At 41.5% G+C, this 13,979-nt stretch overlaps 1 protein-coding gene across 2 annotated transcripts in view; it reads right to left on the bottom strand.

Moving 5' to 3' along the window:
- Positions 1 to 13,979, bottom strand: part of PTPRG (protein tyrosine phosphatase receptor type G) — a 699,041-nt gene that overhangs the window by 129,281 nt on the left and 555,781 nt on the right. For both annotated transcript variants that reach the window (XM_012748370.3, XM_012748369.2), the window contains exon 8: positions 8,557 to 8,749. In XM_012748370.3, the coding sequence (XP_012603824.1) occupies positions 8,557 to 8,749 (193 nt within the window). The remainder of the gene's footprint in view (positions 1 to 8,556; positions 8,750 to 13,979) is intronic.

A 13,979-nucleotide genomic window follows, 5' to 3' on the forward strand; every position in this document is an offset into this window, starting at 1 on the left:
GAGACATCACTGCTGTCTTAAGACAAGAAAGTACAATTATTTGTCCAGTACTTTCCATGTCCAAGACCTGGCACTATGCATTCCATAGACAGTCTGACTGACAAGGCCACAGGCTGAGGAAGGGTGTGTGTAATTACCATCTCTATCTTAGAGACAAGGAAATGAAGGCTTAGATATTAACTTGAGTAAACAAACAGGTAAACAGTAAAGGGAGGACCAGGCCCTCAGTGGCCTATGATAACCAGACAAAATAGAGAAAGTCAAGCAGATAAAGACTAATAAGCCCAGTGATTCCTTTTCGGAATCTAAGAGTACCCACAGATCATACTTAGTTTTAAAGCTCCTTTATTCAGGGAAAGAGTGATACACTATGTTGTTCAAACCATCCAATGACATTTAAAACAGTCTACCACTTGTGGATTCTTCTGGAAGCTAGAAAAGAACGATGCATTTGGACATAAGAGGATCTTGGTTCACATCTTGGCTCTACCTCTTGGCTCAGAAGCTCCTACTCTGAGTCTTAGGCCCCCTCTCACCTGTTAAAGAGAAACAATAACCTGCATTTCTGTCTTTATTCACCCCCACCTGTTCTCCATCCAAACTGCAGTAAACGCCTGAGGCTCTACTCCAAAATCCATCCCTAACTAATCGCTTCTACCTCTACACCATGATCATCACATCCAACCTGGAATATTCCTGTCACCTCCTGTGGGTCCTGAGGACCCCACTGCTAGTCCCCTGCACACACAGCCAGAGTGATGGGTTTACACACCTGTAAGATCATCCCACAATCCTGCTGAAAACCCTCCAGAAGCTTCCAACCACCACAATAACACAATCTGAACTCCTTACCAAGACAAGTCCAGACAGACTTGCTCTTGCCCACTTTTCCCCAGTCTCTTCTCTGATCTTGCTTCCCCATTGTTTCTGTGACTTGAGCGCCCTTGAACTTGACCTCGCCCCTCCAGATCTCTGCAGAGCTGGCTCCTTATCACCACCTGCCCCATCCGAGGAGCTCCGCTGCGCCACTTCCTCCTCCGCCCCACCACGTCTCTCTGCCCCACCACTCTTAGTGCACAAGCCACGTGATTTCCTTCAGAACAACAGTGAAGCCTCACCATCAGTTGTTTATTTCACCCCTCTAGAATGTAAACTCCATGATGAGGGACATCTCTCCTTTATTCACCTTTATTTCTAGTGTCTAGAATTAGCTTAGAGTAGACACTCCACAGATATTTAATGAATGAAGAGTGAATCCTGGCAGAGGTTGTTTTGAGGATTAAATAAAGCGTATGAATGGAGAGCTAGCATAGTGCCCGGTATACAAAAACCTCTGCCTACCCTATTTAACCACAGGTGTTTTGGGCACAATAAGCTTTTCAAAGGCAGATGAAGATGTCTGATGCTTGAAAACAAAACTTACTGGCTACAAAATACAAAGAAATATAGTTAGTTAATGCTACACTGAATGTCTATAAAACATCAACATTGTGTCAGCCAATCAAAGGCAACTTATACCAACTCTTATCCATTTATATAAAATTACAGAAATCGTGGGCTATCTGAGCATTTAAAAATGTTTGATATAACATGGCAAGACTTCCCAAAGTATGAGAATTTAGGGTCCTCTAAGGTTTTAAAACAGACCTACTTTTTGCCTTCTTTCTTAACCATTCGTAGGGTTACAAAATAATGGCAAATAAATGTTATATTTGAAAGAAGGGGGTTAAAAATTATCTAAAGAGGCTGCACCAAAAATGTAGTTTTGTTACCACTTTTTTGTGCTGAAAGTTTCTGGAAGTAACAAGATAACTTTTTGGAAGATGTTCTGGGAGGGCAGCTACCTACAAAGGAATTAAGTGTTCATATCAGAACTTCTTTTAGTAAGATAAAGTAATTCAAGCTCATTAATCTGGTGAGTGGAAATGATTAAACTGGAAATAGAACATTATTTTCTCCAAAAATAACGGAAAACCATGATTTCGATGTTAAACTTTTTTTTTTTTTTTTAAAGCAATCATGGACTTCTTTCTTTGCTAATTTGGGTGGAAAAATGTGATGCTCTTTGTCAATGTATCCATATTTAAAATAGGCTAGTCACTTAGGCATTCTCACACAGTGGTGTATGTTCTTTAAAACTGCTTTTACCCAAAACAGGAAGCAATCTTTGGTATGGAAAATGCAGCTTAAAAAGAGATCCCTCCATCAGCAGAAGTAAAAACTGTTCTGCAAAAAACGCAGCATCGGCTCAGGAGACGAGAGGGTGCGCAGGCAGCCCGGTGTCCTCTCAATTTCCTTTGCTTTTATTACATTATGCAGTGTCACTTTAATTAAGCCATCAAATCAAATTATCAGATCAAGTGGTTTTGATTCCACTGTGGTTTGAACAGGTTTCGTTAAATTAATAAACCATATGTTCCATGTTGTTGGAAGGAAAGTTATTTTTTCTCTATTCACCATTCCAAAAGTCTTCACAATGGACAGTATTCAGCACTTAATCATGAGAAGCTCTTCCATGTGCCCGGGATGTGTTACAGAATAACTGAAATGACAGCCCATTAAATCCTCAAGTCTGTCCAAATTATTTACTGACAAAGGGCAGAGTTGCAGATTGGACGTCCCCTGAACAAGCCACCAAGCCTAAATATTGTTTCCATTTACTGGAACTAAAGCTTTATATTTTTTATGGATGACATCCACTGTAAGTCTTTCTTCGGCAAGAATGCAATATTAAGATGACTTCCTCCCCCTCTTCCCTTTGTTGTCATACGGGGCCTATGCCTCCCAGGCTTGCACTGAGAGGCTGACTTCTGTATTCTCTATTCCAGGACATCCAATCACGCTGACGGGGGGGCAGGACAGGGGTGCATTAATTCACCCCCCACCGCAGGGCTGCTCTCATTTCATGATCACAGCCAAGGGAGGGGGTGGCAGGGAGCCAGACTCACTCAACTGAGGCTCCGGTTACCCCTTTTGTGAGAAAGGTGACCAGGTGTTAGGTGGATTGGTAAGTGGTTGGCTACCAAGTCAGTAAATCTCTAGTGGGTCCCAGGGTCTTGCAGTGCAATAGAAAAGCAGAACCAACCAAGTTCACAGTCATGGCCACTGCCATCTTCAAGACAGAAAATACTGATCTTAAAACAAGTCTAGGGGTTTTCACTCAGGTCAAGTCTGGTCTGCCACCTGTTTTTCTAAAGCTTTAGGGGAAGACATTTTCTACACTCATTCATTTACTTTTTGTCTACAGGTGCCTTCTCGCTACAACACGGAGTTTGTACGGTTTGGCCATTGCATCCATGCGTTCTACATCTGTGGCTTCAACTGACCACGGATGGAAAATATTTAGAGGACGAAAGCCACAGTAAAAATATAAATATAGGCTGGGAGCGGTGGCTCATGCCTGTAATCCTACCTAGCACTCTCAGAGGCCGAGGCAGGTGGATCTCTTGAGCTCAGGAGTTCAAGACCAGCCTGAGCAAGAGTGAGACCCCATCTCTACCAAAAATAGAAAAGAAGTTAATTGGACAGCTAAAAGTATATAGAAAGTTAGCTGGGCATGGTGGCACCTGCCTGTAGTCCCAGCTACTTGGGAGGCTGAGGCAGAAGGATCGCTTGAGCCCAGGAGTTTGAGTTTGCTGTGAGCTAGTCGCTGAGCACTCTAGCCTGGGCAACAAAGTGAGACTCTGTCTCAAAAAATTAAAAAAAAAAAAATATATATATATATATATATACACACACACACACATATAAAATAAAAAATAATATAAATTTAAAAGTATAGTAAAACAACCACTTATATTGTATTAGATATTATAAGTAATCCAAAGATGATTGAAAGTATATGGGAGGATATGAGTAGGTTTTATGCAAATGTTATACCATTTTAAATCAGAGACTGGAGCATCCAATAGTTTTGGTATCGTGGGGTTCCTGGAACCAATCCCCTGCAGATACCCAGGGACGAATGTCATTGCAATACAGACCATACGGCCACAAGGACAAAAATATTTACTATCTGGCCCTTAACCAAAGAACTTTAATGACTCCTGCCTTCTGCCATAGAGGAAATAAGAAAAAATAAAAATAAATGACTCCTGCCTTATGTAATTAATTTATTCTTCTTTCTTCTGTGACAATAGCACAATGAATGGAAAAAACACTGCAGCCTTCCTGGGAATTGAAAATTTCCAATACTGACTAGAGAGAGAATGCCAATCAGACAGGGTTTGTTCTTTCTGAATTACCTTAAGATTATAGAATATCACCCTTCTCTTTTTAAATCATTTTTCACAGAAGACTGGAGAAAGAAAACGACTCTTTCCTTGCACTGGTTCTTTATTTGTTTATATCTCTGAGGCCAATAATTGAAGCCCTCCAAGCTGCCTGATGACTGCTAGTCTCTGTGCCTGGCTTTTGGCCAACAGAGCTGTTGAATTATCTGAGTTTTCTTGAGGTGGGGAGAGAGGGGACAGCATTTGATCATTCAGACTATGACTCCATGACGTGTGCATGTAAAAACAAATAGGGCCATCACCAATCATTAAGGAAATGGAAATAAAAACTACAAAGAGAAACTACTTTATGTTCACAAAGATGGCTAAAAAAAAAAAGATGCACAACAACAAGTATTGGTGAACATGTAGAGAAATTGGAACCTTCACACACTATTGATTGAAATGCAAAGTGGGTGCCATTGCTTTGGAAAACAGTTTGGTGGTTCTTCAAAACTGTAAGCAAAGGGTACCATAGGACTCAGCAATTCTACTCCTCAGCTTATACCTAAAAGAACTGAAAACATTTGTTCCCACAAAAACAGGAACATGAATGTTCATAGCAGCATTATTCATAATAGCCAAAAAGTGGAGACAACTCAAATGTCCATATCAACTGATAAAGGGATAAGCTACATGTGGCGTATCCATATAGTGGCATAATATTTACCCATAAAATGGAATGAAATTCTGATACATGCTCCAATACAGATGAGCCTCGGTAATATTATGCTAAGTGAAAGAAGCCATAGATAAAAAGCCATATATATCATATGATTCATTTATATGAAATGTCTAGAATAGCCAAATCCATAGAGACAGAAAGTACATTAGTGGTTGCCTAGCACCAGGCGGGGGAGGGACAGAGGAAGGGACAGAGGAGGGAATGGGGAGTGAGTGAGTGGCTGCTAAATGGTATGGAGTTGCTTTTTGGGATGATGGAAATGTTCTGGAAATAGTGGTGATGGTTCACACAGCTTTGTAAATATACTAAAAACTACTGATGTGTACACTTAAAAAGTATGAACGTATGGAATATGAGTTAAATCTCAATAAAGCTGTTATTTAAAAAAAAATAGGGATACTATTCAGCAATAGAAAGGAATGACCTGCTGACACATGCCACCACACGGATAAATGTTCTAGAACAGGACTGCAGTGATGGTTGCACAGCTACAAATTTACTAAAAATTATTGAATTGTACATTTACAATAGCTGAACTTTATGCTATGTAAATTATGTCTTTTAAGAAAAGGCTATAAAGACATAAGAAATTTTCCTATACTGCTGGCAGAAGTGTAAAATGATCCATCCAATCACTTTAAGAACGGTTAGGCAGTATCTAACCAAACCTGAATGTGTGCGTACTTGAGGATGCAGCCATTTTACTCCTGGGTAGACACTCAACAGAGATGTACGTCCATATATTCATAAAAGGCATGTTCAGAATTTTCATAATCATGAAAACTTGGAAATAATCTACATATTCATGTATGCTGAAATGAAGAAATAAATTCAGGTAGAGTCACACAATGGAATTCAGTAATAAGAAAGAACAAACTGTAACTACAAGTAACCACATAGAGAACTGTCAAAACCAACGCAGAGCAAAAGCAGCAGGATGCAAACCAGGACATACTAGATGACTCCATTTCTATGGAATTTACAAATAGGCAGAGCTAATGGCTGGTAGTAGTTACCCTTGGGAACAGACAGTGATTAAGAGGGTGGATGTGGGGGGAGGTTCTGGTGAACCTGATCTTCTTGATCTGAGTGCTTGTCACTCAGGTGTATTCAGTTTGTGACAATCCATCAAGCTATGCACATATTACACGTGTACTTTTCTGTATGTATATAATTCTCCAGTAATAAAAGCATGAATCAAGATTGCACCTAGATCTCTCTCTGCCTCTGTAAAGATCAGAAAATATTTCATTTTATTTATTTATTTATTTAGAGACAGAGTCTCACTTTGTTGCCCAGGCTAGAGTGAGTGCCGTGGCATCAGTCTAGCTCACAGCAACCTCAAACTCCTGGGCTCAAGCAATCCTGCTGCCTCAGCCTTGCTCAAGCTGGTTTCTAACTCCTGACCTCGAGCAATCCACCCGCCTCGGCCTCCCACAGTGCTAGGATTACAGGTGTGAGCCACCACACCTGGCCAGAAAACATTTTAATATTCACACATCTTAAGAGTCAGCAAGGAACACTACAATAATTGGAAAAAACCTTGCAGGATGAAGAACAGATTCCTCATATTTACGGACGGGTCCATGGCTCTGGGCAAATTCAGAAAAAGCATGTTCGGTGGAAGATCTTGCCCACTTTGACAATTTCATGCAACCGAAACCATTACCGTCTCTAGCTCTCCTGGATGATAAAGGCCATGCATTTTCTCCGTATGGCTGATCTATTATATGCTCAGCTCGTTTTTCAGCAAAGAGCTTTGTGACTGTCATAATTTCAGTAATTCTGAGCTACTAGATTTTGCACTCACTTGTGCTATAAATCCCTCATCCCCCTACATGTCCTCTACACACGCATACTCTCACAAAACAGTCAATGCCCTAGACACCTGATTCCCTCCCCCCTCCACTTCCCCCAAGTCCTCTTGGGATAAGGCCTTCAATTTTGACTACTTTTAAAAAAAATTTTTTTAGCTAAGTTAAAAAAAATTAGCCCATGTGAGTTTTTTTTTTTTTTTTTTTTTTTGAGACAGAGTCTCACTCTGTGGCCCCAGCTAGAGTGCCATGGTGTCAGCCTAGCTCACAGCAATCTCAGTCTCCTGGGCTCAACCGATCCTCAGCCTTCCAAGTAGCTGGGACTACAGGTATACGCCACCATGCCTGGCTAAGTTTTTCTATATATTTTTAGTTGGCCAATTAATTTCTTTCTATTTTTAGTAGAGATGGGGTCTTGCTCTTGCTCAGGCTGGTCTCAAACTCCTGACCTCGAGTGATCCTCCCGCCTCGGCCTCCCAGAGTGCTAGGATTACAGGCATGTGCCACTGCACCAGGCCCATGTGAGGTTTTCTATGCCAGCCCAACCTAAGATATTTTACAGGTCTGAGAGCTTCTTAATTCTCCAATTGTTCCCAGAGAACAATGCCCCTGACAAAAAGCATTGGCCCCAAAGTACTTGAATCTCTGCCGTTTCTCTAGAGGGAACCAGGCCAGACTCACTTCTGCTTGCTAACCTCAAACAAAATCACACAGGCAGGAAGGAAACGATCACATTCTTAAACTCCTTTTCCTCTTCTTTTAGCTCCTTTTCAGATGCATGAGCTTGGAAAATGGCTCACTCTTATCATCAAAGTGCATGCCAACGCAGTTATTTCTGGAATATAATCTCATTCCCCCATCTCTCAGAGATCATACGCCAATAAACCAGTTCCTTTTGTTACGGGTGGGGACACTCTTGAAACAAAGCCTCACACACAACTGACCACACTAACAATACCATAGTCTACTTCCAGTGTTGAAAAATGAGACAAGCTCTTCCTATATTACCCAAGCTCCCAATTTTGAAGAAGGAGAGCACTGGGTTGGGAAATATCCATCTTTTCACACCTAAAAGAAAATTCCTTCTTGTTTCTTCTTCCCTTCCAAGTACTAGGGCTTGCTTTATTCCCCTAAGTGTTTCCTGAGCTCCGGGCCACAATTATGACAAATCCCAGAGCCCGAGAGAAGGGGTGTGAAGGTAGACTCAGACTTTCTAGTTTCCTGGGAGAGAAGCTCATGTTCATTTTGCATGAGAGAATAGAAATGGAAAATACTGAGGTGCCCGAAAAGGATAAACTCATGTTTATCAGATACAGGAATTAAACTGTTAAATAATAGTTGGAAAAAAGCAAGGGATTTTCAGTGGGATTGAAAGCTAGAGTTGTATTAATAGTTCTTGCCTGGGGTGAATGTTACTAAGAATGCCACATACTGGGGTGCTGGAAGTAATTCTAAGGTCCTAATGTCTGAACTCAGAGATAAACACCAGATCAACAGGGAAACAGTTAAAAAGCTCTGTTTAGACACCACCAGTTAGTTTTGAAATTACAAGGTTAAAAATGCGGAAAATGATCTATTATTAGTCAAAAGTCAAAATATCACATCCATCTAACACAAGTTCTTCCCACAGCTGCTTCTATTTATCATCCAGACAAGTTTCTTTTAGCAGAGAAGCATATGCACTTAACACCAAGTTGCAATTCTTGGCTGGCTTTGAACTCCTTTTAATTTAGTAATTTATGATAAGGCATCTTCCTCTGGGCAAGGGCACTTAATCCAAATATACCTTTAGAGGCTTCTGTCCCTAGTGGGTTTTCTAAGAAGTCTGTCATGTCATGGTTCCAGGCATCACGGACGGCGGATTTGGACACCACCCTGTTGTTCAGATCCTGCTGTGGTCGAAAGTTATTTCTCAGATATTCCACCGACTTGACGTGGTCTTGCTGCTCCGTGGTGAAGATGGAATAAAAAGCCTCGAGCTGAACAGAGAACCAGGGAGGGGAGGGAAAAAAAAACCAACATCAATTAGAAAATCTATGTGGTCCAAAGCAGGCAGGGGTGATAAGAACACAAACGGTAGGAAGCGCCTGATGCCAACACTGATAAACCCAGCAGGGCCTGAGGCCGCCTGCTGGAATCGCTGCCCAACAGGTTCATCTGGCTCTGGTTTCTGTCCTGCCGACTGACCAGGAAAACACTGCTTTTGAGGGCTGCACAAAACTCTCTGTGAGTTTGTGTCTCAGCAAGAGTCCGGGTCTCTCTGCAGTACCCACCCGGGAAGACCTTTAGTATTACAGGAAAGAACACGGAGGTGCGGTCAAACTGGTAGGTTCTGGAGCCAGACTGCCTGGGAATGAATTCTACCGTGTTTCCCGAAAATAAGACCTACCCGTAAAATAAGCCCTAGCAGGATTTCTAAGTATTTGTGCAATAGAAGCCTTACCCCAAAATAAGCCCTAGTGATGGGCATGGCTACTCGCGCATTTGCACAACCCATGCATTTCGTTTTGTCGCTGAGCAGCCCTTCTCATCTGCCCCATGAAAGCTCTAGTGCTCGACATGACAGACTGGGGCCAATGGTTCTAAAGGAAATAGAGTCGCAAGAAATTCAGGATGGAATTGGGGTTTGGAGAGTTAGGATGATGTTCCAGAAGACGACGACTTCACTATCTTTGAATAAATGTAGATTGTTGTACCGTACTTAAAAAAAACGACACATTTCCTGAAAATAAGCCCTAGGGTGTCTTCTTGAGGAAAAATATAAGGCCCTGTCTTATTTTCCGGGAAACACGATAGCTCCATCATGCACCCAGTCTGCAAACCTGAACAAACTGTTTAACATCACTGAGACTCCATTCTCCTTCAATAAAAAATGGTGATAATCACAGTATTCAACTAACAATAGGGCTTTTGTCAGACTTAAATACTGACAAAACATTTAATCCATGTATAGTGCTTGAAACAGGTCCTAGCACATAGTAAGAGCTCAATAAATAGCAGGGATTTAATTCTTATTAGCAAGCATCCTGTGACATACCAGGAATCAAGTTCAGCAAAGTTGCCAAGATGCTAAATGCATGACTTGCAAGTTAAATTGCCCATGTTCAACATTTACCAGATGGGTCATCACAGAAAAGCTTTCTCAAGTTTCCTCAACTGTAAAACATACAACAATAGTACCTATCTTATAATGTTGTTGAAAAGATTAAAATCTATGTAAATTACTTGGTACACAGTAAGCTTTCCATAAAGATTAGAGGCTATCATTATTATTAATATTATTAAAAAACACTTTCCACAAGACTGCTGATCAAACTCTGAGGGAATACAAAGAAAAAAAAAAAAAACCAGGGCTCTAGGATCATATTTCTATTAACAAAAGGGATTCTTTGTGGCTGTCAACATTCTGATCATTAAAAAAGGTCATTCTATTATATATGAGGGATGGAGCAGTGATTGAGGCTTCTTCTCAAAGGGTCACAAAGTTTATTCTTGCCACCAAAGAAATGAACCATAACCTAAAATGCCCAGCTGCCAAAAATACTAAGTCCTTTGAGGTAGGAAAAGAAAATGACAGGAGGAAGAGAAAAAAATGAATAAACTGTTTCTGGCAGGTCTGGTTTCTCCAGTGCCGAATAAGAATGTGATCTCAAGGAGAGAATGACAAAGTCAGGTGTCAGAAAGAGGGTTCCAAGCAGGCATTGAGTGACTGCCCTGGGCCTCAGGGAGCCAAGGTAAAACGCCATTGTGTAAAATGAAAAAGAGGAATTTGACTTTCTGCCCATTCTGGGTGGTCATCTTGAAGCCTGGAGCTAACTCCAGTGTTTCTCAGATAGCCAGGAGGATTGCTTGAGCCCAGGAGTTTGAGCTTGCTGTTAGCTAGGCTGACACCATGGCACTCACTCTAGCCCAGACAACAGCAGAGTGAGAATGACACAGAAAGTGACCTGCTTCCAAAACAGCCAGAACCACCCTCTCTTTTGCATGAGAAAGCCATGAATTCACACAGTGATTTTAGCCAAGAAAAATCATTTCAGAACGTGGATTCACCTATCCTTCTACCTCCCCTCCAACTCTGCTGCTTCTGTGAAGTTGTAATAAAGCATGAAACTTTTTCTGCCTTTTACATTAAGACAGGGGTCCTCAAACTTTGTAAACAGGGGGCCAGTTCACTGTTCTTCAGACCGTTGGAGGGCCGTTGGAGAGTGGGGCGCACATTCCACACATGCGCACTGTGGGCCCGGGACCAGTTGGCTGCTGAGCAGGACAGGCAGCGGGGGCAAAAACACCTGGTGGGCCAGATAATGAACGTCCTTTGCAGGCTGCATGTGGCCTGCGGGCCGGGCCTAAGTTTGAGGATGCCTGCATTAAGGCAATAAATAGGGACAGGACCCAGGACGTTCTTTCAAGCAGGGTGAGTCTCTTCACTTCTAACAGCTCATACAGTCTCCAGACAGAAGACTGCCTTTCCATTTTTCTCTCTGCTGTTCCTTCTTCATTTATAGCAGAGAGAGAATGGCAATCAATGACAGAAAAATTAAGAAAATTGGACTGCTTACTCTGTCCAAATGTGACTCCCTCAGATGCAGACAACTAAAGATGTTGAAAGAAATCACCTCTACCTAGTGATGTGGACCCAACTTGGTAGGACTACCCAAGTCAGAACTGAATGCATCAAAAACAAACAAACAAAAAAACCCGAGAGATTTCTGATTTTTTAAGAGAAAATAACTTCTTCAAATTCTATGAAAGGAACCAACGAAGACCCTCTGGAGACAGTCCAGGGAAAGACAAACCAAAATGATGAAAAGGACGGAGAAGAAATCCTGTGATGAAAGGTTAAAGGAAGTGGAATTGTTTAGTCTGAAGACGAGGCGAATAAGGAGTAATTGGATTAAAGGCCCCTATATGTAGAAGATGCTGACTGGCTCTTCTCCATGTCCAGAGGCCAGAGAAAGGAACTGGCTTCCATTAAAGGCTTAGAAGATGTGAGTTGAATAGAAGGCAGAATTCCTTAACTTTATTTTATTTTTATTTATTTATTTATTTATTTTGAGACAGAGTCTCACTCTGTTGTCTGGGCTAGAGTGAGTGCCATGGTGTCAGCCTAGCTAACAGCAAGCTCAAACTCCCGGGCTCAAGCGATCCTCCTGGCTTAGCCTCCCGGGTAGCTGGGACTACAAGGCATGCACCACCATGCCTGGCTAATTTTTTCTATATATATTTTTTTAGTTGTCCAGCTAATTTCTTTCAATGTTTTTTTGGGGGGGTCTCGCTCTTCTTCAGGCTGGTCTCGAACTCCTGACCTTGAGCGATCCTCCTGCCTCAGCCTCCCATAGTGCTAGGATTACAGGTGTGAGCCACTGCACCTGGCCTCAGGCTGATTTTTTAAAAGAAAGGACTGGGCTGTCATACACAGCAAGTTAGACTGGAAATTCTCTGGAAGAGATAGCTGTCTGCCCATGAAACAGTTTAATTTCTGAGATGCCAGAAAAGGAAGGCCTGGAAGACTGTCTTAGCAATAGACTCTGAGGTTTATTTATTCTCTAGAATACTTGCTTCCTTCCACAGCTAGCATTTTAGTTCTCCGAAAAAGTTTATTTCTGATGCCTCGGGAAAGAACAAGTCATATCACTGTAAAAAGAGGCAGGTTCTGAATTTAACACAAAAATACTTTCGCTTAAATTGCTCTTACAGCTTAATGACATCCTATGGCTTAAAAGGTTGGTGGCTTCCCTTGTCATTAACTCAACTTGCCCAAAGATTTTGAAGGAAGGAAGTGATGGTTCTGAGAGTACGCTGATGACCTGAACGATATTATATTGTCAACTGGATCATAGCTTTGCTTGACAGTCACACAAAGGAGGAAAAGGAGGACAAGCTCATCAGATGTCCTTCGGTAGGCTGGTGGCATTTACTAAAACCCCATCATTTCTCTAAGTTGAATGAAAATTGCCAGTGGCCTCTTTGGCAACTGGCAAGCTTGGTCAGTGAGTAAAGACCTCCATGATCCTTGGATTGGTAGAAGGAGCCTGCATTTCTCACTTTTGTCAGATGAGGACAGCGATCATCTGGGCCAGAAATCTACTGATACATCATTACATAGCTGCTTTAGGCTAAGCCTTGACCCTCACCCTTGCCTTGGACTTCCACCTACTGGACTCCAAAGAATGCCACACGACCACCACGAGAAGGTGGCCCCTACGATCATGCAACATGGAAGTCTTGTGCAATGCTAGAGCCAGAGAACAAACTGTACAAAGTTGTGTCTCTCTGGGCCTCTGACCGGTCAACATGGTTGCTGCTGAATCTGTTTGACCCGTGTAGATATGGTTAGCAGCTATACAGTGCTTCCATAAAAATGTACATGAGATTGTGTCATGCCTCTGTTCAATACTTTTCAACAGCCTTCCATTCTTAACTGTCAGGGCCCTAAAGATCTGGCCTGTGCCCAATTCTGCATATTCAAAACGCTTACGCTTGCTACTTGGATTCAAAATCCTGTTTTTAAAACCCTGCTCCCTGAATGTGTGATCTTGGTCAAATTATTTACTCTTTCTGTGCTTCAGTGTCCTTATTTGTACAATGACGATAACAGCATTACCTGCCTCATGTGGCTTTTGTAACTATTCAGTGAGTTACCATATATATATAAAGCATTTGGAATAATTCCTGGCACACAACAGGTGCTCAGCAAGTGTTATTACCACTCCTATTGCTATTATTATTGTTTTATGAGGAATGTGGTAACTATTACTACGATTGTACTCCGAGGTTACAACAACTGTAAGATCTGCTTTCTACTCCTTTTCTTCCTTATAACTCATTTTGATCCAACCTATTATGTACCAGGTACTTTGTTAAGCACTTTGCAGACATTACTTGGGTTTCTAACTTTTCTTTCAAAGCTTAAGATAGTAACATTAAAGCAACATTACGAATAACACTATTATTATAGCATTAACAGTAGCAGCTCGTATTTACTGAGCACTTACTATATGCAAGTCATCATACTTGCATAACACTAAGAGTGTTATGTACTTTCTCTTAATCTTCACAGAAATCCCATAAGGTCGGTGATATTATAATAATGAATACTAGTATTAGTATTAGCGTTATTGACTAATAAGGAAAACTGGGTTTGGAGACATTAAGTAACATGCCTGAGGTCACACAGGAAGCAAGGTGAAGTGAGGATTAGAACCTTAG

This window comes from Microcebus murinus, chromosome 30, assembly GCF_040939455.1.
Source record: "Microcebus murinus isolate Inina chromosome 30, M.murinus_Inina_mat1.0, whole genome shotgun sequence".
NCBI classification, from domain to species: Eukaryota; Metazoa; Chordata; class Mammalia; order Primates; family Cheirogaleidae; genus Microcebus; species Microcebus murinus.